This window comes from Salvelinus fontinalis, chromosome 12 (genome assembly GCF_029448725.1).
Source record: "Salvelinus fontinalis isolate EN_2023a chromosome 12, ASM2944872v1, whole genome shotgun sequence".
Taxonomy (NCBI): domain Eukaryota; kingdom Metazoa; phylum Chordata; class Actinopteri; order Salmoniformes; family Salmonidae; genus Salvelinus; species Salvelinus fontinalis.
The window spans coordinates 24011242-24036792 of NC_074676.1; the positions used below are offsets into that span (position 1 = coordinate 24011242).

General features: G+C 40.9%; 1 protein-coding gene across 2 annotated transcripts; it reads left to right on the forward strand.

The window, feature by feature from the left end:
* Positions 1-25506, forward strand: LOC129867028 (adhesion G protein-coupled receptor E2-like). 2 transcript variants are annotated; one of them, XM_055940132.1, is made up of 7 exons: positions 1-468; positions 6569-6646; positions 8378-8560; positions 18130-18282; positions 18432-18653; positions 18971-19099; positions 24833-25506. In XM_055940132.1, the coding sequence occupies exons 1-7, from the start codon at positions 438-440 to the stop codon at positions 25024-25026; spliced, it is 990 nt and encodes a 329-aa protein (XP_055796107.1). In that variant the 5' UTR covers positions 1-437; the 3' UTR covers positions 25027-25506. The 2 variants fall into 2 exon arrangements, with proteins under 2 accessions (XP_055796107.1, XP_055796108.1); XM_055940133.1 differs by lacking the exons at positions 1-468; positions 6569-6646; positions 8378-8560 and adding an exon at positions 8569-10900.
* Positions 25507-25551: the final 45 nt, after the last annotated feature.

The window sequence follows — 25551 nt, forward strand, 5'->3', positions numbered from 1 at the left end:
CCCTCACTGTCTCAGGGGCGTGACTCAACACCAGCGGCTCAACTGAAACTCTGCCCAGAAACCTCTTAGTATGCCAGTGAGCCAGACACAGCCCAGACCACCACAGCCAAACACACAGGGTGGAAGAGAAGGAGAGTGAGTGAGAGACACAGAGTTCTAGGCAAGTGATGAGAGCACAGTGACTACTTGTCATTTTATCTCTCATTTGGTGATGTCAGCAGAGCTCAATCTACTAGACAGAAGCTTGACTGAGTTGATGGATACGGGTGCCATTTTTCTTCAGTAAAACAACCCTGAGAAGTTTGGAGAAAGTCCTGAGAAAAAAGAGAAGCCGGATCTTTATCACACTTTTGAATAGACCGTTCAGATAGGGGCAGAGTTTCAGCCCTGGTCTAATCTTGTGCGTTGTGATTCTCATAGTGAGATTATTCTTCACCATGACAGGCAGACTGCATCTCCTGATTCTGGGTGAGTCCTTTTTGTAAACTGTTTACACAGAAGTCATGTTGCCATGGAGAAGGTTGTGTGTTTGGGAGAGAAAGCACTAAATCAGACAGTGTTTATGTTTGGTCGGGATGGTTAGATGAAGAGTAAAGTAAAAGACATGTGGCTGTTGAACTTGAAGAGGCAAATCCTAACTTTAATTGAATTTTCACTTAGTCTCCCATTGATATCAAAGCATGACTAAGTGATAATTTGACTTAAATTAGGATTTGCCTGAAATGCTAACGTGCAAATTCATTGGCAGGTCATCATGATCAGGGTCCCACAGGAGGTCACTACAGGGTTGAACACCTCTCAGCTTAGCCTGCTCCAAGATCTGTTCTTACTGTCTTGACAACCCATATGGTCATGATCACATGCCAAACACAAACAGATCTGGGATCAGGCTACTCTCAGATTGCATTAGACGTAATTTCTGACATAAGCTGAAACTACATTTAGGAACAACTGAAAAATGTTATTAAGTAAAGCGGAATGGTGGAGTTATCAGGGGTGGAAAAAGTACCCAATTATCATACTTAAGGAAAATTAAAGGTACCTTTATAGAATATTACTCAAGTAAAAGTGAAAGTCACCCAGTAAAATACTACTTGAGTAAAAGTCTAAAAGTATTTGGTTTTAAATGTACTTAAGTATCAAAAGTAAATGTATACATCCTTTCACATTCCTTATATTATGCAAACCAGACGGCACAATTTTCTTGTTTTTTAGAATGTATGGTTAGCCAGGGGCACACTCCAACACTCAGACATCATGTACAAACAAAGCATTTGTGCTTAGTGAGTCCGCCAGGCAGTAGGGATGACCAGGGATGTTCTCTTGATAAGGGTGTAAATTGGACCATTTTCCTGTCCTGCTAAGCATTCAAAATGTAAAGAGTACTTTAGGGTGTGAAGGAAAATGTATGGAGTAAAAAGTACATTATTTTCTTTAGGAATGTAGTGAAGTAAAAGTAAAAGTTGTCAAAAATATACATAGTGAAGTACAGATACACCAAAAATCTACTTAAGTAGTACTTTAAAGTATTTTTTACTTAAGTACTTTACACCAGTGTGAGTTATTTGAATCCTTTGTATTGAAATGAGTCAGATGACAGCAGAAATGTATCTCGTTCTTCCCAGTAGTTGCAGGTTTAATGATATAGTGGTTTAATCAAAACAATTGAGAACATCTCTAAGACATAAGGTGGGGGGAGAGCACAGCAAGTCCCTTTGAGATATTTGAGACGACAACGTGCCATTGTGTGTGCCAAGGTTGGAATCCATTTAAAATCCTGTTAATAGCCTGTTGAAATTGTTGAGTTGTTCAGTTTATTGCAACTATTTTACATGTGGCTAATAGATCTGTCTTGCTTCCTTGTGGAATCCCTTTTACGGCATTAGCGTTTATAACTTATTTCCAGTAAATGGAAAATCAGCAAGTACTTTTTACTGGTTCATTGAGTAAGACAGAGCAATAGGGACACAGCTCTTAATATGGAAACAATGACACTCATCAGAACTGAATGGAACCTAAAGGACAGACCGTTGTCATAACACTGAATGACTTCTGGGAATCTGAGGACTAAAAGCCTGAAGGAGCACATTCAGAGGAATTAGCAGTAGACAGAGAGACAGCCAGAGAGAGACACTCTCCCTATCTTCATCCTAGACTCTGGGTCCCTCTCCCTAAAGAGACCCTCTGTTCCTCGGCCTTTAACAGTGGTATTTATACTCTGTGATCTCCCCTGAAGCACCCCACAGTCTTTGAAACGCACACATGTGCATGCACACACACGCTCACACACACACACACACAAACACAAAAACATGCACACGTATGCACACACATACACTGTATATCCTTGTTGCCATGACATCACAGCAAGGTGATAACATTCAGTGTGATGTCTCGCTGCCGTGAAGAAGACAGGAAGTCTTTGATGACACGTTGCAAGGGGTGGCTAATTGAGGTGAGGCGACTATCCCTCTTTAGGTGCATTTGGTTAGTTAGTGTCTCAATGGCTGAAACCTTTTCTGTCAAATTCTTTAGAATTTAGAAGTATCAAATAAAATAAAATGTTATTGGTCGCGTATATATTTTTTGCAGATGTTATTGGGGGTGTAGCGAAACGTTTGCAGTAATATCTAACAATACACAACAATTCACACAAATCTAAAAAGTAAAATAATGGAATTAAGAAATATAGAAATATTAGGACGAGCAATGTTGGAGTACGGAGTATATGTATATAAAACAGTATGTAAAGTGACCAGTGTTCCATTATTAAAGTGACGAGTGTTCCATGACTATGTACATAGGGCAGCAGCCTCTAAGATGCATGGTAGAGTAACCAGGTGGTAGCCGTCTAGTGACAGTGATTAAAGTTCAGGGCAGGGTATTGGGCAGTGGCCAGCTAGTGGTGACTATTTAACAGTCTGATGGCCTTGCGATAGAAGCTGTTTTTCAGCCTCTCAGTTCCAGCTTTGATGCACCTGTACTTACCTCGCCTTCTGGATGGTTGCGGGGTGAACAGGCCGTGGCTCGGGTGGCTGAGGTCCATGATGGTCTTCCTGGCCTTCCTGTGACACCGGGTACTGTAGATGTCCTAGAGGCCAGGCAGTATGCCCCGGGTAATACATTGGGCAGACCACACTACCCTCTGGAGAGCCCTGTCTTTGCGGACAGTGCAGTTGCCGTAACAAGCAGTGATACAGCCCGACCGGATGCTCTCAATGGTGCATCTGTAAAAGTTTGTGAGGGTCTTATGGGCCAAGCCGAATTTCTTCAGCCTCCTGAGGTTGAAGAGGCGCTGTTGCGCCTTTGTCACCACACTTTCTGTGTGGATGGACCATTTCAGATTGTCAGTGATGTGTGCGCCAAGGACTTTGAAGCTTTTCACCTTCTCCACTGCGGTCCCGTCGATGTGGGTGGGGGAATGCTCCCTCTGCTGTCCACAATCAGCTCCTTTGTTTTGTTGAAGTTGATGGACAGATTATTTTCCTGGCACCACTCGCCCAGGGCCCTCAGCCCTTTCCCTGTAGGCTGTCTCGTCATTGTTGGTGATCAGGCCTACCACTGTTTTGTCGTCTGCAAATGAACGTGGCGAACATGACCACGCAGTCATGCGTGAACAGGGAGTACACAAGTGGGCTGATCGCGCACCCTTGTCGTGCCCCTGTGTTGAGGATCAGCGTACTGGAGGTGTTGTTGCCTACTTTCACCACCTGGGGGCAGCCCATCAGGAAGTCCAGGACACAGTTGCGCAGGGCGGGGTTCAGACCCAGGTCCTCAAGCTTAATGATGAGTTTGGAGGGTACTATCGTGTTGAAGGTTGAGCTGTAGTCAATGAACAGCATTCTTACATAAGTCATTGTCCAGATGGGATAGGGCAGTGTGCAGTGAGATGGTGATTGCATCATCTGTGGATCTATTGAGGCGGTATGCGAAATGCAGTGTGTCTAGGGTGTCAGGTGAGGTATGATCCTTAACTAGCCTCTCAAAGCACTTCATGATGACAGAACTGAGATAGGGAGAGGTTGAATATGTCCGTAAACACTCCAGCCAGCTGGTCTGTGCATGCTCTGAGGATGCGGCTAGGGATGACGTCTGGGCTGGCAGCCTTGCGAGGGTTAGCATGCTTAAATGTTTTACTCACATAGGCCACAGAGAACGAGAGCTTACAGTCCACGGCACTGTGTTTCCCTTGAAGCGGGCAAAGGTGTTTAGCTTGTCAGGTAGCAAGATGTCGGTGTCCGGTGGCTGGTTTTCCCTTTATAATCCGTGGTTGTCTGGAGTCCCTGCTACATAGGTCTCGTGTCTGAGCTGTTCAATTGCGACTTCACTTTGTCTCTGTACTGACGTTTTGCCTGTTTGAATGCCATACGGAGGGCATAACTGGACTGTTTGTACTCAACTATATTCCCAGTCACCTTGCCATGGTCAAATGCGGTGGTTTTGCAAGAATGCTGCCATCTATCCACAATTTTAATAGTCACAGTGGGAACAACATCCCCTATGCACTTCCTGATGAACTCAGTCACCGTGTCAGTGTATACGTCAATGTTATTCACAGAAGCAACCCGGAACATTTCTCTGTCGGCGTGATCAAAACAATCTTGAAGCATGGATTCCGATTGGTCACACCAGCATTGAATAGTCCTTACCATGGCTACTTCCTGTTTTAGTTTCTACCTATAGGAAGGGAGGAGCAGGATGGAGGCGTGATCTGATTTAGGCCGGGAAGGGCCTTGTAGCCATCCCAGAAGGGAGAGTAGCAATGGTCGAGAGTTTTTGAAGCTCGCTAAGACGCAGATGATGTGTTGATAAAACTTCAGTAGTGCTTTCGTCAGATTTGCTTTATTAAAGTCCCCAGCTACAATAAATGCAGCCTCAGGATATGCGGTTTCCAGTCTGCACAAAGTCCAGTGTAGTTCCTTGAGAGCCGTCATGGTATCAGCTTGAGGGGGAATATACATGGCTGTGATGATGACCGTGGAGAATTCTCTCTGGAGGCAATGCAGACTGCATTTGATTGTGAGGAATTCTAGGTCGGGTGAACAAAAGGACTTGAGTTCCTGTACATTACCACAATCATACCATGAGTAGTTAATCATACACATCTGCCTTTCTTTTTCCCGGAGAGTTCTTTATTCCTGTCTGCGCAATGTACAGCTGGCTGTATGGACAGGGACAGTATGGAAGGAGATCCTCGCCCTGACCTTGTCTACTTTATTGTCCAGGCACTGAACATTAGCGAGTAATATACTCGGATGCAGTGGGTGGTATTAACGCCTCCACCGGCCAGCATCTTGGAGCAGTCACTGGGATAAGTGGAATTGCCTTGGGGGGTAAGAACAAAGGATACAATTCAGGAAAGTTGTTTTCTTGCAAAAATGCTTGTGAGTTACCGCCGCTTTAATGTTCAAAAGTTATTTCTGGCTGTATGTAATAATGCAAAGGATGTTCTGCGCTAATAAGGTGAGAAATAACATAAAAAGGAGCCATGAACAGGGCGACCATGTCTATCAGCGCCATCTTGAAAGCTATGCAAGGGGAAATAGATTATAAGCCTTGAGAGGCACCTAAGGGTAGATTAATGACAAGCAATGATGTCAACTGTCACACTCTGGCAAAACAGTTATCTGTGGAGGGAAAACACGGTAGATCCATTCTGCTACTCAGTTCAATGGTAGCAGCTGGAAAGTTAGTGTCAGTCTGGTTGGCAGATGGAGTGGAGGAGGATAAATGGAGGGTTGTGAAGGGAGAGAACAAAGCTACTGTATCAGAGAACATTGTTAGACCTCAATGAAATGTTACACTACTTAAAAACGTTTTGTCTTCATATTTATTACTAGTTAGAGTGAAACAGAGAGCACCATCAATGTGGAACTTAAACAGTGCCTGCACATCGTTTTAGAAGACTTTCTCTGTGACCACAACATTCCACACTACTGATGCCTCTTCTCTCCACTCATTACCACAACGGACTGACTACCCATTCACTATCATACAGACTCAGGAGGTTTACAGTCATTATCACATAGTCCCATGCCAAGTGATGGCTTCCTGGTAAAGAGGAAATGGTCACCTCCGGACAGCCGTGTGCAATTCAGGGGTTATTATGGGCATATCCTGTGAGCACAGTTGCCATAGGAACAATCTGCTGAAATCCTGATAGGGGGTATACCTTTTTGAACAGAGAGAGATAAACCTTTAAACCTTTACAAACTATTGCTGTAAGTTTCTGTTCCTGAAACCTCTCCAACTGATTAATGTTACAACCTTACAATCATAGTCAAAGGTTGGTTCTACAAAAGTAGTTTTGTCATGTACTTGTCAATATTACACATGTTCCCGGGCATTCCACCAATACCATTAATGTTCTGTGCTATCCAGGATCCTTGGGACGTGCCTACCATATTAAATTTGAAATGTAAAAAGGTAAGGGGGAAGGTTAGGGTAAGGTGAGGGTTACGGTTAGGGTTAGGCTTTAGGGTAGGGATGTTCCAAGTATCCAGGATAGCACTGACCATATGATAATGGGACAAGTTATTGGAGAATCTGCCTGTTGCTTACACTGCAGCTCTTCACCTTGCCCTGCTGATGGAACATGTATCAGGCTGTCACCCAGGATTCTCTAAAAATGGGAAAGTTTGCATCGGTATGTACATGTCTGTCTTGTATTACATCTTCTATATACAGTTGAAGTCGAATGTTTACATACACTTAGGTTGGAGTCATTAAAACTCATTTTTCAACCACTCCATAAATTTATTGTTAACAAACTATTGTTTTGGCAAGTCAGTTAGGACATCTACTTTATGCATGATACAAGTAATTTTTCCAACAACAGTTTACAGATTATTTCACTTATAATTCACTGTGTCACAATTCCAGTGGGTGAGAAGTTTACATACACTAAGTTGACTGTGCCTTTAAACAGCTTGGAAAATTCCAGAAAATGTTGTCATGGCTTTAGAAGCTTCTGATAGACTAATTGACATATTTTGAGTCAATTGGAGGTGTACCTGTGGATGTATTTCAAGGCCTACCTTCAAACTCAGTGCCTCTTTGCTTGACATCATGGGAAAATCAAAAGAAATCAGCCAAGACCTCAGAAAAAAAAAATTGTAGACCTCCACAAGTCTGGTTCATCCTTGGGAGCAATTTCCAAACGCCTGAAGGTACCACGTTCATCTGTACAAACAATAGTACGCAAGTATAAACATCATGGGACAACACAGCCGTCATACCGCTCAGGAAGGAGACGAGTTCTGTCTCCTAGAGATGAACGTACTTTGGTGCGAAAAGTGCAAATCAATTTCAGAACAACAGCATAGGACCTTTTGAAGATGCTGGAGGAAACAGGTACAAAAGTATCTATATCCACAGTAAAAACAAGTTCTATATCGGCATAACCTCAAAGGCCGTTCAGCAAGGAAAAAGCCACTGCTCCAAAACCGTCATAAAAAAGCCAGACTACCGTTTGCAACTGCACATGGGGACAAACATTGTACTTTTTGGAGAAATGGCCTCTGGTCTGATGAAACAAAAATTGAACTCTTGTCCATAATGACCATCGTTATGTTTGGAGGAAAAAGGGTGATGTTTGCAAGCCAAAGATCACCATCCCAACCTTGAAGCACGGGGGTGACAGCATCATGTTGTGGGGGTGCTTTGCTACAGGAGGGATTGGTGCACTTCACAAAATAGATGACATAATGCGGTAGGAAAATTATGTGGATATATTGAAGCAACATCTCAAGACATCAGTCAGGAAGTTAAAGCTTGGTCGCAAATGGGTCTTCCAAATGGACAATGACCCCAAGCATACTTCCAAAGTTGTGGCAAAATGGCTTACAAAGTCAAGGTATTGGAGTGGCCATCACAAGGCCCTGACCTCAATGCCATAGAAAATTTGTGGGCAGAATTGAAAAAGCGTGTGCGAGCAAGGCCTACAAACCTGACTCAGTTACACCAGCTCTGTCAGGAGGAATGGGTGAAAATTCACCCAACTTATTGTGGGTGCTACCAAATACTACCAAATACTATTGGCAACGCTACCAAATACTAATTGAGTGTATGTAAACTTCTGACCCACTGAGAATGTGATGTAAGAAATAAAAGCTGAAATAAATCATTCTCTCTACTATTATTCTGACATTTCACATTCTTAAAATAAAGTGGTGATCCTAACTGACCTAAGACAGGGATTTTTAATTGGATTAAATGTCAGGAATTGTGAAAACTGAGTTTAAATGTATTTTGCTAAGGTGTATCTAAACTTCCGACTTCAATTGTATATCTCTATTATATTTTGAATGACCATTCCCATTCCCCAGCCATTCTACCTCTCTTCACATTTTCTCAATGCCTCTGTTTTTGACCCCAGATGAGGATGAGTGTAATCCTCCTAGTGATTACTATGACGATTATCCTGTAACACCACAAATCTGTGGTGAGAATGCAGCATGCATCAACACTGAAGGAAGCTTCTACTGTCAATGTGCTCTTGGGTTCAGATCATCATCACAGCGGATAAACTTCACAGCTGCCTCACCTGAAAAATGTAAAGGTAAACAACTCTCTTTTTTAGTTACCTTATAGCATTTCTATACATTGCAGTCCTGGCCAGAGAACACAGCAGTGCTGCAATTTTGGAATCCATACACTTATTCACTATAGTGACTATACTGTACTGAACAAAATATAAACGCAACATGCAACAATTTAAAATAATTTACTGAGTTACAGTTCCTTATAAGGAAATCAATCAATTGAAAAAAAAAAATAGGCCATTATCTATGGATTTCACATGACTGGGAATACAGATATGAATCTGTTGGTCACAGATACCTTTAAAAAAGGTAGGGGCGTGGATCAGAAAACCAGTCAGTATCTGGTGTGACCACCATTTGCCTCATGCAGCGCGACACATCTCCTTCACATAGAGTTGATCAGGCTGTTGATTGTGGAATGTTGTCCCACTCCTCTTCAATGACTGTGTGAAGTTGCTGAATATTGATCAGAACTGGAACACGCTGTTGTACACGTCGATCCAGAGCATTCCAAACATGCTCAACATGTCTGGTGAGTATGCAGGCCATGAAGGAACTGGGACATTTTCAGCTTCAAGGAATTGTGTACAGATCCTTGCGACATGGGGCTGTGCATTATCATGCTGAAACATAAGGTGATGGCGGCTGATGAAGGGCACGTCAATGGGTCTCTGGATCTCGTCACTGTATCTCTATCTACAACCTTGTTTTCCACTTCCTCCACTCTATCAAACTGTGTGGCCTAAATGGAATCAGACATGAAGGAGTCTGGGTTGTGAGACTGTTCATTGTTATACAGAACACTGCTTGGACACACTCCCATAGGCTGTGGTTGTCTATTAATGGTGGTGATGACAAATATATGGTTCTCTCCTTTTCGTCTTTGAGCAGATGGCGTCTCTTCATACTGATAACAATGTAACAATGTAGTGTAATATACAAAACTCCCAGTGGAATCCACTAACAATGGACATTAAAAACAAGTCATTTTCTTTCTGTGCGTAAATCAAATGTTATGATTTAAAGTGAACATTTTATTTTAAAGTTTTAAAAAAAGTATAGGACAGCAGAATATAGCTTTTGAATGACAGAAAACAGAATAGTCATCCACACAAGCCACAGGATTCCCACAAGTTTAGAACGTGTGGTTTATTTGGTCTACACAGAAAATGCACATTCAACATTTTACTCAAAGGAACAATATCATCATCATTGCTGTTGTGTCACAATCATAATCAATTTCTTTAGGATTTTAACTATTAATGCCACTATTCTATTTCTTAAACATTCGTTGTCATACTGTAACACATCTTCAACAGTATATCAATTGTACTTCTGCTACTCTTGCTAGTACAGTTATGACTTGTCTTAGAAGAGGAAGAAGGAGTGCTGAGAGCAAAGAAGCCGAGTGCAACGTGGCGTTTCTGACAACGTTATAGAGACACAGTGTTCTTTTTGGTTATGGTGTTGTCAACACCTTCTTAGTGGCAGACCTCAGCACTGTAGGCACTTCATTTGATCACAGGAAATGCAGATGAGGAAATACAGATGAGCTTTGTAATTGACATAAATTCATTGAAAACCCACACTAACACACGGTTATATTAACAGTATTCCACTTTTCATGTAGCCTCATTTTGATCAACCTATAAGGGCACAGGGCGAGACCCAGATGCAGACACGGGAGGCAGATGGTTTGAGTCTCTGAAATGTATTAGTTTTCAAGGGGCAGGCAAGAGAATGGTCGTGGACAGGCAAAAAAAAAAAGAGAGAGAGAGAGAGAGAGTTTAGGTCGTGTTGTTGTCATGGAACCCTAAAGAGCAGAGATCATAAAATGAAACAGCAGCAGTTGCTAAATCCCCCTCCTCGTCCTCCAACCTCATTTCGCTCCCTCACTGTCTCAGGGGCATGACTCAACACCAGCGGCTCAACTGAAACTCTGCCCAGAAACCTCTCAGTATGCCAGTGAGCCAGACACAGCCCAGACCACCACAGCCAAACACACAGGGTGGAAGAGAAGGAGAGTGAGTGAGAGACACAGAGTTCTAGGCAAGTGATGAGAGCACAGTGACTACTTGTCATTTTATCTCTCATTTGGTGATGTCAGCAGAGCTCAATCTACTAGACAGAAGCTTGACTGAGTTGATGGATACGGGTGCCATTTTTCTTCAGCAAAACAACCCTGAGAAGTTTGGAGAAACTCCTGAGAAAAAAGAGAAGCCGGATCTTTATCACACTTTTGAATAGACCGTTCAGATAGGGGCAGAGTTTCAGCCCTGGTCTAATCTTGTGCAATGTGATTCTCATAGTGAGATTATTCTTCACCATGACAGGCAGACTGCATCTCCTGATTCTGGGTGAGTCCTTTTTGTAAACTGTTTACACAGAAGTCATGTTGCCATGGAGAAGGTTGTGTGTTTGGGAGAGAAAGCACTAAATCAGACAGTGTTTATGTTTGGTCGGGGATGGTTAGATGAAGAGTAAAGTAAAAGACATGTGGCTGTTGAACTTGAAGAGGCAAATCCTAACTTTAATTGAATTTTCACTTAGTCTCCCATTGATATCAAAGCATAACTAAGTGATAATTTGACTTAAATTAGGATTTGCCTGAAATGCTAACGTACAAATTCATTGGCAGGTCATCATGATCAGGGTCCCACAGGAGGTCACTACAGGGTTGAACACCTCTCAGCTTAGCCTGCTCCAAGATCTGTTCTTACTGTCTTGACAACCCCTATGGTCATGATCACATGCCAAACACAAACAGATCTGGGATCAGGCTACTCTCAGATTGCATTAGACATAATTTCTGACATAAGCTGAAACTACATTTAGGAACAACTGAAAAATGTTATTAAGTAAAGCGGAATGGTGGAGTTGTCATATAAAGTACCCAATTGTCATACTTAAGGAAAATTAAAGGTACCTTTATAGAATATTACTCAAGTAAAAGTGAAAGTCACCCAGTAAAATACTACTTGAGTAAAAGTCTAAAAGTATTTGGTTTTAAATGTACTTAAGTATCAAAAGTAAATGTATACATCCTTTCACATTCCTTATATTATGCAAACCAGACGGCACAATTTTCTTGTTTTACGAATGTATGGTTAGCCAGGGGCACACTCCAACACTCAGACATCATGTACAAACAAAGCATTTGTGCTTAGTGAGTCCGCCAGGCAGTAGGGATGACCAGGGATGTTCTCTTGATAAGGGTGTAAATTGGACCATTTTCCTGTCCTGCTAAGCATTCAAAATGCAAAGAGTACTTTAGGGTGTGAAGGAAAATGTATGGAGTAAAAAGTACATTATTTTCTTTAGGAATGTAGTAAAGTAAAAGTAAAAGTAAAAGTTGTCAAAAATATACATAGTGAAGTACAGATACACCAAAAATCTACTTAAGTAGTACTTTAAAGTATTTTTACTTAAGTACTTTACACCAGTGTGAGTTATTTGAATCCTTTGTATTGAAATGAGTCAGATGACAGCAGAAATGTATCTCGTTCTTCTCAATAATTGCAGGTTTAATGATATAGTGGTTTAATCACAACAATTGAGAACATCTCTAAGACATACGGTGGGGGGAGAGCACAGCAAGTCCCTTTGAGATATTTGAGATGACAACGTGCCATTGTGTGTGCCAAGGTTGGAATCCATTTAAAATCCTGTTAATAGCCTGTTGAAATTGTTCAGTTGTTCAGTTTATTGCAACTATTTTACATGTGGCTAATAGATCTGTCTTGCTTCCTTGTGGAATCCCTTTTATGGCATTAGCGTTTATAACTTATTTCCAGTAAATGGAAAATCAGCAAGTACTTTTTACTGGTTCATTGAGTAAGACAGAGCAATAGGGACACAGCTCTTAATATGGAAACAATGACACTCATCAGAACTGAATGGAACCTAAAGGACAGACTGTTGTCATAACACTGAATGACTTCTGGGAATCTGAGGACTAAAAGCCTGAAGAGGCACATTCAGAGGAATTAGCAGTAGACAGAGAGACAGCCAGAGAGAGACACTCTCCCTATCTTCATCCTAGACTCTGGGTCCCTCTCCCTAAAGAGACCCTCTGTTCCTCGGCCTTTAACAGTGGTATTTATACTCTGTGATCTCCCCTGAAGCACCCCACAGTCTGATAACAGTCACACCCACTCCGCCTCACCCGTATTGTCTTTGAAACTCACACATGTGCATGCACACACACGCTCACACACACACACACACACACACACACACACACACACACACACACACACACACACACACACACACACACACACACACACACACACACACACACACACACACACACACACACACACACACACAAACACACAAACACAAAAACATGCACACGTATGCACACACATACACTGTATATCCTTGTTGCCACGACATCACAGCAAGGTGATAACATTCAGTGTGATGTCTCGCCGGCGTTGAAGAAAACAGGAAGTCTTTGATGACACGTTTCAAGGGGTGGCTAATTGAGGTGAGGCGACTATCCCTCTTTAGGTGCATTTGGTTAGTTAGTGTCTCAATGGCTGAAACCTTTTCTGTCAAATTCTTTAGAATTTAGAAGTATCAAATAAAATAAAATGTTATTGGTCGCGTACATATTTTTTGCAGATGTTATTGGGGGTGTAGCGAAATGCTTGCAGTAATATCTAACAATACACAACAATTCACACAAATCTAAAAAGTAAAATAATGGAATTAAGAAATATAGAAATATTAGGACGAGCAATGTTGGAGTACGGAGTATATGTATATAAAACAGTATGTAAAGTGACCAGTGTTCCATTATTAAGAGAGAACAAAGCTACTGTATCAGAGAACATTGTTTGACAGATGATTCCTCAATGAAATGTTACACTATTTAAAAACGTTTTGTCTTCATATTTTTTACTAGTTAGAGTGAAACAGAGAGCACCATCAATGTGGAACTTAAACAGTGCCTACACATCGTTTTAGAAGACTCTCTCTGTGACCACAACATTCCACACTACTGCTGCCTCTTCTCTCCACTCATCACCACAATGGACTGACTACCCATTCACTATCATACAGACTCAGGAGGTTTACAGTTAAACAATTTTAAAGGCAACGCTACCAAATACTAATTGAGTGTATGTAAACTTCTGACCCACTGAGAATGTGATGTAAGAAATAAAAGCTGAAATAAATCATTCTCTCTACTATTATTCTGACATTTCACATTCTTAAAATAAAGTGGTGATCCTAACTGACTTAAGACAGGGAATTTTTAATTGGATTAAATGTCAGGAATTGTGAAAACTGAGTTTAAATGTATTTCGCTAAGGTGTATCTAAACGTCCGACTTCAATTGAGAATTTCAATAAGCATTTTTCTACGGCTGGCCATGCTTTCCACCTGGCTACCCCTACCCCGGACAACAGCACTGCCCTCCCCTCTGCTACTCGCCCAAGCCTTCCCCATTTCTCTTTCTCCCAAATACAGTCAGCTGATGTTCTTAATGAGCTGCAAAATCTGGACCCTTACAAATCAGCCGGGCTAGATAATCTGGACCCTTTCTTTCTAAAACTATCTGCTGAAATTGTTGCCACCCCTATTACTAGCCTCTTCAACCTCTCTTTCGTGTCGTCTGAGATCCCCAAAGATTGGAAAGCAGCTGTGGTTATCCCCCTCTTCAAAGGGGGGGACACCCTTGACCCTAACTGCTACAGACCTATATCTATCCTACCCTGCCTTTCTAAGGTCTTCGAAAGCCAAGTCAACAAACAGATTACCGACCATTTCGAATCACACCACACCTTCTCCGCTATGCAATCTGGTTTCAGAGCTGGTCATGGGTGCACCTCAGCCACGCTCAAGGTCATAAACGATATCGTAACCGCCATCGATAGGAAACAATACTGTGCAGCCGTATTCATTGACCTGGCCAAGGCTTTTGACTCTGTCAATCACCACATCCTCATTGGCAGACTCGACAGCCTTGGTTTCTCTAATGATTGCCTCGCCTGGTTCACCAACTACTTCTCTGATAGAGTTCAGTGTGTCAAATCGGAGGGTCTGTTGTCCGGGCCTCTGGCAGTCTCTATGGGGGTGCCACAGGGTTCAATTCTTGGACCGACTCTCTTCTCTGTTTACATCAATGATGTCGCTCTTGCTGCTGGTGATTCTCTGATCCACCTCTACGCAGACGACACTATTCTGTATACTTCTGGCCCTTCTTTTGACACTGTGTTAACAACCCTCCAGGCGAGCTTCAATGCCATACAACTCTCCTTCCGTGGCCTCCAACTGCTCTTAAATACAAGTAAAACCAAATGCATGCTCTTCAACCGATCGCTGCCTGCTCCTGCCCGCCTGTCCAACATCACTACTTTGGACGGCTCTGACTTAGAATATGTGGACAACTACAAATACCTAGGTGTCTGGTTAGACTGTAAACTCTCCTTCCAGACCCACATCAAACATCTCCAATCCAAAGTCAAATCTAGAATTGGCTTCCTATTCCGCAACAAAGCATCCTTTACTCATGCTGCCAAACATACCCTTGTAAAACTGACCATCCTACCAATCCTCGACTTCGGTGATGTCATTTACAAAATAGCCTCCAAAACCCTACTCAATAAATTGGACGCAGTCTATCACAGTGCCATCCGTTTTGTCACCAAAGCCCCATATACTACCCACCACTGCGACCTGTACACTCTCGTTGGCTGGCCCTCGCTTCATACTCGTCGCCAAACCCACTGGTTCCAGGTCATCTACAAGACCCTGCTAGGTAAAGTCCCCCCTTATCTCAGCTCGCTGGTCACCATAGCAGCACCTACCCGTAGCACGCGCTCCAGCAGGTATATCTCTCTAGTCACCCCCAAAACCAATTCTTCCTTTGGACGCCTCTCCTTCCAATTCTCTGCTGCCAATGACTGGAACGAACTACAAAAATCTCTGAAACTGGAAACACCTATCTCCCTCACTAGCTTTAAGCACCAGCTGTCAGAGCAGCTCATAGATTACTGCACCTGTACATAACCCATCTACAATTTAGCCCAAACAACTACCTCTTTACCTACTGTATTTATTTATTAATTTATTTTGCTCCTTTGCACCCCATTATTTCTGTCTCTACTTTGCACTTTCTTCCAATGCAAACCAACCATTCCAGTGTTTTTTTTAGTTTTTATTTTACTTGCTGTGTTGTACTCACTTCGCCTCCATGGCCTTTTTATATTTTTATTTATTTATACATATATCTGTTTGCCTTCACCTCCCTTATCTCACCTCACTTGCTCACATTGTATATAGACTTATTTTTTTTATTTTTTTCACTGTATTATTGACTATATGTTTGTTTTTACTCCATGTGTAACTATGTGTTGTTGTATGTGTCGAACTGCTTTGCTTTATCTTGGCCAGGTCGCAATTGTAAATGAGAACGTGTTCTCAATTTGCCTACCTGGTTAAATAAAGGTTAAATAAAATAAAATAAATAAAAAATTGTATATCTCTATTATATTTTGAATGACCATTCCCATACCCCAACCATTCTACCTCTCTTCACACTTTCTCAATGCCTCTGTTTTTGACCCCAGATGAGGATGAGTGTAATCCTCCTAGTGATGACTATAACGATGACCCTGAAACACCACAAATCTGTGGTGAGAATGCAGCATGCATCAACACTGAAGGAAGCTTCTACTGTCAATGTGCTCTTGGGTTCAGATCATCATCACAGCGGATGAACTTCACAGCTGCCTCACCTGAAAAATGTATAGATAAATGTTAGGAATTTTGTTAATAAATAATTAAAACAAATTCTAGCTTTAGATAAAACTATAACTAATTGAACTCTGCACGCCTGGTGAAAAGAGATTTGTGTTGTGGGTTATAAAATAAGCAGAAAGGGTCGTTAAACTATGGTTGAACTGACCCAACTTAGCCCTGAGGTATTTAGATAAGGTTGTGGGTAACTTTTTAGGTCTTCCATTATCTTGAGTTGTCTGCTAAAGTGGTAATAAATAATAGTGAGCCTTCAGGATAATAGATTATATTGTGTGTCATGTGTGTGCGCTGTGAAGTTGGAATGAACTTTTGAACCTGTTTTCTATTTGTCAGGACAATGAGACTTATTCTGTAACCTATGACGTCATATCTTGTATATAAACCTGTTGTTTATGATCAAATGGGAGCGTGCTCCGAGAATAAATTCTATTATCTAATTTTAATAAGACTGTATCCTGTCTATTTTATGTTAATAAGTATCTTACAAATTCTTATAAATAGACAGATTGAATGTAATTAATGAGTACATTAGAGGAATAATTTAATTCCACTAACAGTAAACAACTCTCTTTTTTAGTTACCTTATAGCATTTCTATACATTGCAGTCCTGGCCAGAGAACACAGCACTGCTGCAATTTTGGAATCCATACACTTATTCACTATAGTGACTATACTGTACTGAACAAAATATAACCGCAACATGCAACAATTTAAAATAATTTACTGAGTTACAGTTCATATAAGGAAATCAATCAATTGAAATAAATAAATTAGGCCATTATCTATGGATTTCACATGACTGGGAATACAGATATGAATCTGTTGGTCACAGATACCTTAAAAAAAGGTAGGGGCGTGGATCAGAAAACCAGTCAGTACCATTTGCCTCATGCAGCGCGACACATCTCCTTCACATAGAGTTGATCAGGCTGTTTATTGTGGCCTGTGGAATGTTGTCCCACTCCTCTTCAATGGCTGTGTGAAGTTGCTGAATATTGATCGGAACTGGAACACGCTGTCGCACATGTCGATCCAGAGCATTCCAAACATGCTCAACATGTCTGGTGAGTATGCAGGCCATGAAAGAACTGGGACATTTTCAGCTTCAAGGATTGTGTACAGATTCTTGCAACATGGGGCTGTGCATTATTATGCTGAAACATGAGGTGATGGCGGCTGATGAAGGGCACGTCAATGGGTCTCTGGATCTCGTCACGGTATCTCTATGCATACAAATTGTCATAGATTAAATGCAATTGTGTTCGTTGTCCATAGCTGATGCCTGCCCATACAATAACCCCACCGCCACCATCGGGTCACTCTGTTCACAACGTTGACATTAGCAAACCTCTCGCCCACACAATGCCATACATGTTGTCTGCGATCGCTAGGCCGGTTTGAAGTACTGCCAAATTCTCTAAAACAACATTGGAGGCGGATTTTGGTAGAGAAATTAACAACAGCTCTGGTGGACATTCCTGAAGTCAATTGCACGCTCCCTCAAAACTTGAGAAATCTGTGGCATTGTGATGTGTGACAAAACTTCACATTTTTTGGGCCTTTTATTGTCCGCAGTACAAGGTGCACCTGTGTAATGATCATGCTGTATAATCAGCTTCTTGATATGCCGGATTATCTTGGCAAAGGAGAAATGCTCACTAACAATGATGTAAACAAATTTGTACACAACATTTCAGCTCATGAAACATGGGACCAACAGTTTACATGTTGCGTTTAAATTTTTGTCCAGTGTATATTCTACGTTTGCATTTGAGGTGTGACTGACTATTCCTTTCTCTATGCCTCAAGACATCAACGAGTGTTTGGAGAATAAGGACACCTGTGGTCCCAATGCCGAGTGTCACAATGTGTTAGGGTCCTACTCCTGCATCTGCAATGAGGGGTTTGTCTCCAGTACTGGAGTGGAAAGACTTATATCTGGCCAAGGAGTCACGTGTGAAGGTAAGATGCCAAAGAAACCTGGTGATAACACTAAATATCAAAAGATGGGTACAGTACATCCAGAGAGCATATCAGGCATATACAGGATGTCATCATGTATGAAATGGTGAGAGTTTCCTTTTCCGAATGGTGTTTTTACCCACATGTAGATAGAAACGAGTGTGTGGACGACATCACAATTTGCGGGAAGCATACACAGTGCGTCAACACACCAGGCAGCTACTCCTGTGTCTGCAATCCAGGGTTTGGCCTGAAGTCTGGCAAAGCTCAATTCACAGGGAATGGAGAATCATGTGAGGAAATAACAGATCAGAAAGCCACCACAGACCACACAGCAACAACAGACAGTGAGGATGCTCAAGGTGCTAAAGGTATGGGAGGAATTGTATTATCACCCCGGATGGGTTTTCTAGAAATCCTGGTTGGAGGCCTCCAGATTTCCTGCTAATTCCAGGAATCTTCCAACCGGGATTTGGGGAAAACCTGGAAATTTTGAGAAAGTTAAATATTTTTTTTATCTATACCCCTTGATGTATTTTGCTCAATTGATCTTCTTCCTCATGAAGCACCAGATACTAATTTCTTTATGACCAGAATGTGTAATTAATATTATGTGAATTGATTGGTTTTAGGTAGATCTGAACATCTTATGAAAATGTCACCTGTGCTTTCTGTCATTCCTTTGTAGACTTGTGTAAAAGAAATATGTTTATCTGTGGAGGGAATGGAACGTGCCATAATGCCACCAACAGTGGCCATCGGTGTGCGTGCCATGCAGGATTCACCAACTACGGAGACCCACAGGGGAGATGTACTGGTGAGAATCACATTTATAGATCATCATTCTCATTGAGATGGAGCTGTTTCAACATTCAAATTTATATATCCATTTGGGAGGGGTTGTTAGGGAAGTTCTGTGCAACTTCCTTGGCCATCTACACCAAAAAATAAAATATTGTTTTTGATCTAATTGACACATAACAGCTAACCATTCATTATTGAAAATATAACTATCAAACCTGCATTACAAAGACTCCGCAGCTAAAGGTGTCCTGCTGCATGGTGTGAGTTATTTCCCCTCCTTTACACTTTAGGTCCGCCCAGTCATCTTTTCCATGGCAGGATCTTCTCATTTTGAAGTACTTTCTTTTTTATGTAAACATAATGGAATTCTGATTAGTTATAGGCAAATGAATACACAGGCCAAAACTGTATGCTGTTTTCCTTATCAGCATAATCTAGTAGTGGTAATTTCATTTAATCCCCATTCTACACACAGCCTAAATTATAGGCACTGAACCATTTACAGGAGAACAATAAAAGTAGCATTTAGGATCCAACACTATCACAGAGTGAATAAATGTAGGGCGTTTGTAGACTTTAATTCTTAGGGCTGCAATCCCGGTAACGGGATCGATATGACAACAGCCAGTGAAAGTGCAGGGCGCCAAATTCAAAAAACAGAAATCTCATAATTAAAATTCCTCAGACATACATGTGTCTTATACCATTTTAAAGGTAATCTTGTTGTTAATCCCACCAAAGTGTCCGATTTCAAATAGCACCACAAACGATTATGTTAGGTCACACCAAACCACAATAAGCATAGCCATTTTTCCAGCCAAAGAAAGGAGTCACAAAAAGCACAAATAGAGATAAGATTGACTAACCTTTGATGATCTTCATCAGATGACACTCATAGGACTTCATGTTACACAATACATGTATGTTTTGTTTGATAAAGTTCATATTTATATAAAAAATCTGAGTTTACATTGGCACGTTACATTCACTAGTTCCAAAAACATCCAGTGATTTTGCAGAGAGCCACATCGATTCAACAGAAATACTCATCATAAATGTAGATGATAATACAAGTTATACACATGGAATTATAGATATACCTCTCCTTAATGCAACCGCTGTGTCAGATTTAAAAACAACTTTACGGAAAAAGCAAACCATGCAATAATCTGAGACGGCGCTCAGAACAATAGTCAAATTAGCCGCCATGTTGGAGTCAACAGAAACCAGAAATTACATGATAAATGTTCCCTTACCTTTGATGATCTTCATCAGAATGCACTCCCAGGAATCCCAGGTCCACAATAAATGCTTGATTTGTTCGATAATGTCCGTTATTTATGTCCAAATAGCTACTTTTGTTAGCGCGTTTGGTAAACAATTCCAAAGTCACGAAGCGCGTTCCCTAAAAGCTGACGAAATGTCCAAAAGTTCAGTAACAGTCAGTAGAAACATGTCAAACGATGTATTGAATCAATCTTTAGAATGTTGTTAACATAAATCTTGAATAACGTTGCAACCGGAGAATTACCGTGACTTCAGATGAGCGATGGAACAGAGCTCCCTCTTATGTGAACGCACATGGTGAAAGCATGGTCAGGTCATGGCAGACCTGACTAATTCCTCTCCCATTCGGCCCCCCTTCACAGTAGAGGCATCAGACAAAGTTCTACAGACTGTTGACATCTAGTGGAAGCATTTCTCGCTGTGATTTCAATGAGATCTTGGTTGAAAATCGACCAGCCTAATAATTTCCACTTCCTGTTTGGATTTTTTCTCAGGTTTTTGCCTGCCATATGAGTTATGTTATACTCACATACATAATTCAAACAGTTTTAGAAACTTCAGAGTGTTTTCTATCCAATACTAATAATAATATGCATATATTAGCAACCATGACTGAGGAGCAGGCCGTTTACTCTGGGCACCTCTGTGCACCTTTCATCCAAGCTACTCAATACTGCCCATGCAGCCACAAGAAGTTTAAGAAAAGAATATGAAGTGACAGTTTCATCAGAACGTGCTTAAAGTAAGTCATATCACAAAGACCACAGATGACAGTGCCAACCAAGTCCATGACAATAGAGAAATAATTGTAAGCACCAATTTAAAGTGTGTTTTGTCAAAATAAGTACTGAAAATGTCAGTTGTTGAACATAATACTTCTATTTACCATAGCAATTTATGTTATATGCAGTTGATGAATATTCCATGTACCAACACTACATGTAGGATGGACATAAGACATTCCCACATATAGTTTACACATACAAAGAGGCACTTTTCAGCTACAGTTGAAGTCGGAAGTTTTACATACACTTATGTTGGAGTCATTAAAACTCGTTTTTCAACCACTCCACAAATTTCATGTTAACAAACTATAGTTTTGGCAAGTCTACTTTGTGCATGACACAAGTCATTTTTCCAACAATTGTTTACAGACAGATTATTTCACTTATAATTCCCTGTATCACAATTCCAGTGGGTCAGAAGTTTACATACACTAAGTTGACTGTGCCTTTAAAAAGCATGGAAAATTTCAGAAAATTATGTCATGGCTTTAGAAGCTTCTGATAGGCTAATTGACATCATTTGAGTCAATTGGAGGTGTACCTGTGGATGTATTTCAAGGCCTACCTTCAAACGCAATGCCTCTTTGCTTGACATCATGGGAAAATCAAAAGAAATCAGCCAAGACCTCAGAATTTTTTTTTGTAGACCTCCACAAGTCTGGTTCATCCTTGGGAATTATTTCCAAATGCCTGAAGGTACCACGTTCATCTGTACAAACAATAGGACGCAAGTATATACACCATGGGACCACACAGCAGTCATACCGCTCAGGAAGGCGACACGTTCTGTCTCCTAGAGATGAACGTACTTTGGTGCGAAAAGTGCAAATCAATCACAGAACAACAGCAAAGGACCTTGAGAAGATGCTGGAGGAAACAGGTACAAAAGTATCTATATCCACAGTAAAACGAGTCCTATATTGACATAACCTGAAAGGCCACTCAGCAAGGAAGAAGCCACTGCCCCAAACCCGCCATAAAAAAAGCCAGACTACGGTTTGCAACTGCACATGGGGACAAAGATCGTACTTTTTGGAGAAATGTCTTCTGGTCTGATGAAAAAAAAATAGAACTGTTTGGCCATAATGACCAATGTTATGTTTGGAGGAAAAAGGGGGAGGCTTGCAAGCCGAAGAACACCATCCCAACCGTGAAGCACGGGGGTGGCAGCATCATGTTGTGGGGGTGCTTTGCTGCAGGAGGGACTGGTGCACTTCATAAAATAGATGGCATCATGAGGAAGGAAAACGATGTGGCTATATTGAAGCAACATCTCAAGACATCAGTCAGGAAGTTAAAGCTTGGTCATAAATGGGTCTTCTAAATGGACAATGACCCCAAGCATACTTCCAAAGTTGTGGCAAAATGGCTTAAGGACAACAAAGTCAAGGTATTGGAGTGGCCATCACAAAATTTGTGGGCAGAACTGAAAACACGTGTGTGAGCAAGGAGGCTTACAAACCTGACTCAGTTACACCAGCTCTGTCAGGAGGAATGGGCCAAAATTCCCCCAACTTATTATGGGAAGCTTGTGGAAGGCTACCAGAAACGTTTAACCCAAGTTAAACAATTTAAAGGCAATGCTACCAAATACTAATTGAGTGTATGTAAACTTCTGACCCACTGGGAATGTGATGAAAGAAATAAAAGCTGAAATAAATAATTATCTCTTCTATTATTCTGACATTTCACATTCTTAAAATAAAGTGGTGATCCTAACTGACCTAAGACAGGGAATTTTTACTCGGATTAAATGTCAGGAGTTGTGAAAAACTGAGTTTAAATGTTTTTGGCTAAGGTGTATGTAAACTTCCGACTTCAACTGTACGTTTTTACCACTCAGAATCCAGAACAATGGGGCCAGCACAGGACCTAATAAACCCTTACAACAATCTACTTTTTGATCTTCTTGACTTCTTATCTGGTAAACTGCTACTGTGTGTCAAGAAAAGGAGCCCCAATAAGGGGTTAGTGTACTCCAGTAAAAATGGGCTGGTTTAGATTAAAAACTATTGCCCTGTGTCCCCGTTCATAAGGGCATGAGAGACTAGTCAGTGGTAGAATTGAGTTGGCACTTTAGTGGCCCAAACAAACACAGACCCACAATGTTGAGGTCACTCATGGACAGTAATGTATTTTTTTCCTCCCGCATTAACACATTGTGTCTTCTAACTGTCCAAGAATAGAATCCAAAGTGTTAGGAAATATTTGTTCCCATAAATACAAAAGAGGATGTCTCTCCTCATACCCCTGGCACTTTAGTCAGACTGCCAGACTGTGTAAAAACTTTATGATGGGGCCGGCAACGGAGTTCCCATTGGCGAAGCACCACGGAGACCAATCAGGAGAGAATACAGACAGATCAAGGGTGCCAATTGAAAGTCAAGGGGTGTGTCTGCCCTTTGGATTACTCTCTCTTTACAGAGAACCCCTGTGGTTCAAGTCAAGAGCTACCCTTCCCCTTTCAGTCTGCTCTGCACATGTCTGAAAGTGACAGAGCCAGCAGCCAAGAGAATGTATGTAAAATGCTAATATGTATTAGATCAAGTACAATGGAATAACTAAGACCTGAATGCGAATGCAGCCTGTTCCGATTCATCATTCTCTTTCTATCCAGCAGGTTCAACCTAAAGCACTTGGCCTGATGGTTCATACAGATACTGGGGAAGCAATATAGAAATGTATTGATTCCTTAAATTATTTTACTATTAAATAACACATATCACAACCCTAATAACTCTTACCAAAAATGTACCTGAATCAATTTTGGAAAAAGGATTTTACTCACAATGAACTTCCATTGGTTCTGGTCCACATTCAAGAAACTCATGACAGCATTGAAGTTACCAAAGTTCACCTGAAATAAATAATTTCACATGCTTGTCACTAAGCCCAAAAATGGTATCAATAGTTAATCCTTTAAAACTCCACTAACAGATTTGATTAGTACCTTGGGGAGACTTCGCATGCGCACTAAACGTCTTTCTCCATTTAGAATGACTTGGGCTGAGTAATAATTTAGGATGTAAATCTTTGTCCCGTGACCGCAGCTTTTTGTAGTTGCTTGAAAGTACCATTTGATTGTCTGTATAAGGAGAGAAAGTAAAACCACAAATGCTTTGAATGTGTGGAACATTATACAAATAATTAAGTATAAACTAAAATATATAGACATTTCAGAGAATATTGGTTAGTTAGAATGATTGTTTATATATTCAAAACAAATGTAATTTTAAAAAACATATTTTTTTTCCTAATATATTCTGTCTACATGCAACTTAATGGGTCATTGTCACATATATATGCCTTGTTAGGGAGATTATGTATCATAAATAAAGTGTTATGTAGTCAAAAAAGTGTGTTATTGCTGACAATACTGTGTTTACATGATGACACATCTTCACCATTTACTTTAAAGTGACAGAATAAGGGCCATAAATATTAAAGTGTGTGTCATCAGAAACATTAAACTCCAATTCCAGTTAACTCCATGATGATATTAAATATGCTTAGACTTGGTTAGGTGCACATCTAATGTACTTCTATGTTCATCCTTCATACTGTATGACATTTATTTTTACACGGTATGTTTAGAATTGTGATTGAAAAATGCTTGTTGTCATGTTATGACTAGTATTTATTACCTCACTCACAAGCCATTTGTGGGGTTGCAGGGTGCGACTACTTCGCGGAGGAGAACAGGAGACAAGACGACTGGATACGGGACCCCCTTCGAATGGAGATGGGAAGCGTCACATTGCCAAGCAACAAAGAGGATCTGATGGTGGAGCTGTCATTTGATCACGGACTGAGCATGCACTTCCCGGAAATGACACCGCCAAAGTTCTGGTGCAGCGTAATGGGATAGTATCCTGTTCTCGCCTGTCATGAAATCAGAATCATGCTACCGTTCAGCACTACCTATCTGTGTGAAAGTGGCTTCTCTGCTATGGCCGTGCTGAAAACTAAAGTTATGATTCACTATTTTAATTATTATTGTTAATTAATCCTGACATGCATATGACATTTTGGCCACCCGGACTATTTACACTTCTGCTCCTCGCTGTTTATTATTATCTATGCATAGTCACATTACAAATGATCCCGACCTGTAACCTGTACCCCCGCACATTGACTTGGTACCGGTACCCCCTGTATATAGCCTTGTTATTGTTATGTAACTTTCTTGTGTTACTTTTAGATTTTTTTTATTTAGTAAATATTTTCTTAACTCTATTTCTTGAACTGCATTGTTGGTTAAGGGCTTGTAAATAAGCATTTCACGGTAAGGTCTACCTACACCTGTTGTATTCGGCGCTTGTGACAAATACAATTTGATTTGATTTGAGATATTCAGGTCCTGTTGGGCCTTAGGGAAGTCAAGTCGTCCTTG

What these genes read in the sequence shown, in the direction of transcription:
- LOC129867028 (XM_055940132.1), top strand. Translation starts at nt 438, where the DNA reads ATGACAGGCAGACTGCATCTCCTGATTCTGG. An exon ending in AAATGGGAAAGTTTGCATCG is followed by an intron (nt 6,647 to 8,377) that starts GTATGTACATGT and finishes TTTTGACCCCAG; the next exon opens with ATGAGGATGAGTGTAATCCT. An exon ending in GGATGCTCAAGGTGCTAAAG is followed by an intron (nt 18,654 to 18,970) that starts GTATGGGAGGAA and finishes ATTCCTTTGTAG; the next exon opens with ACTTGTGTAAAAGAAATATG.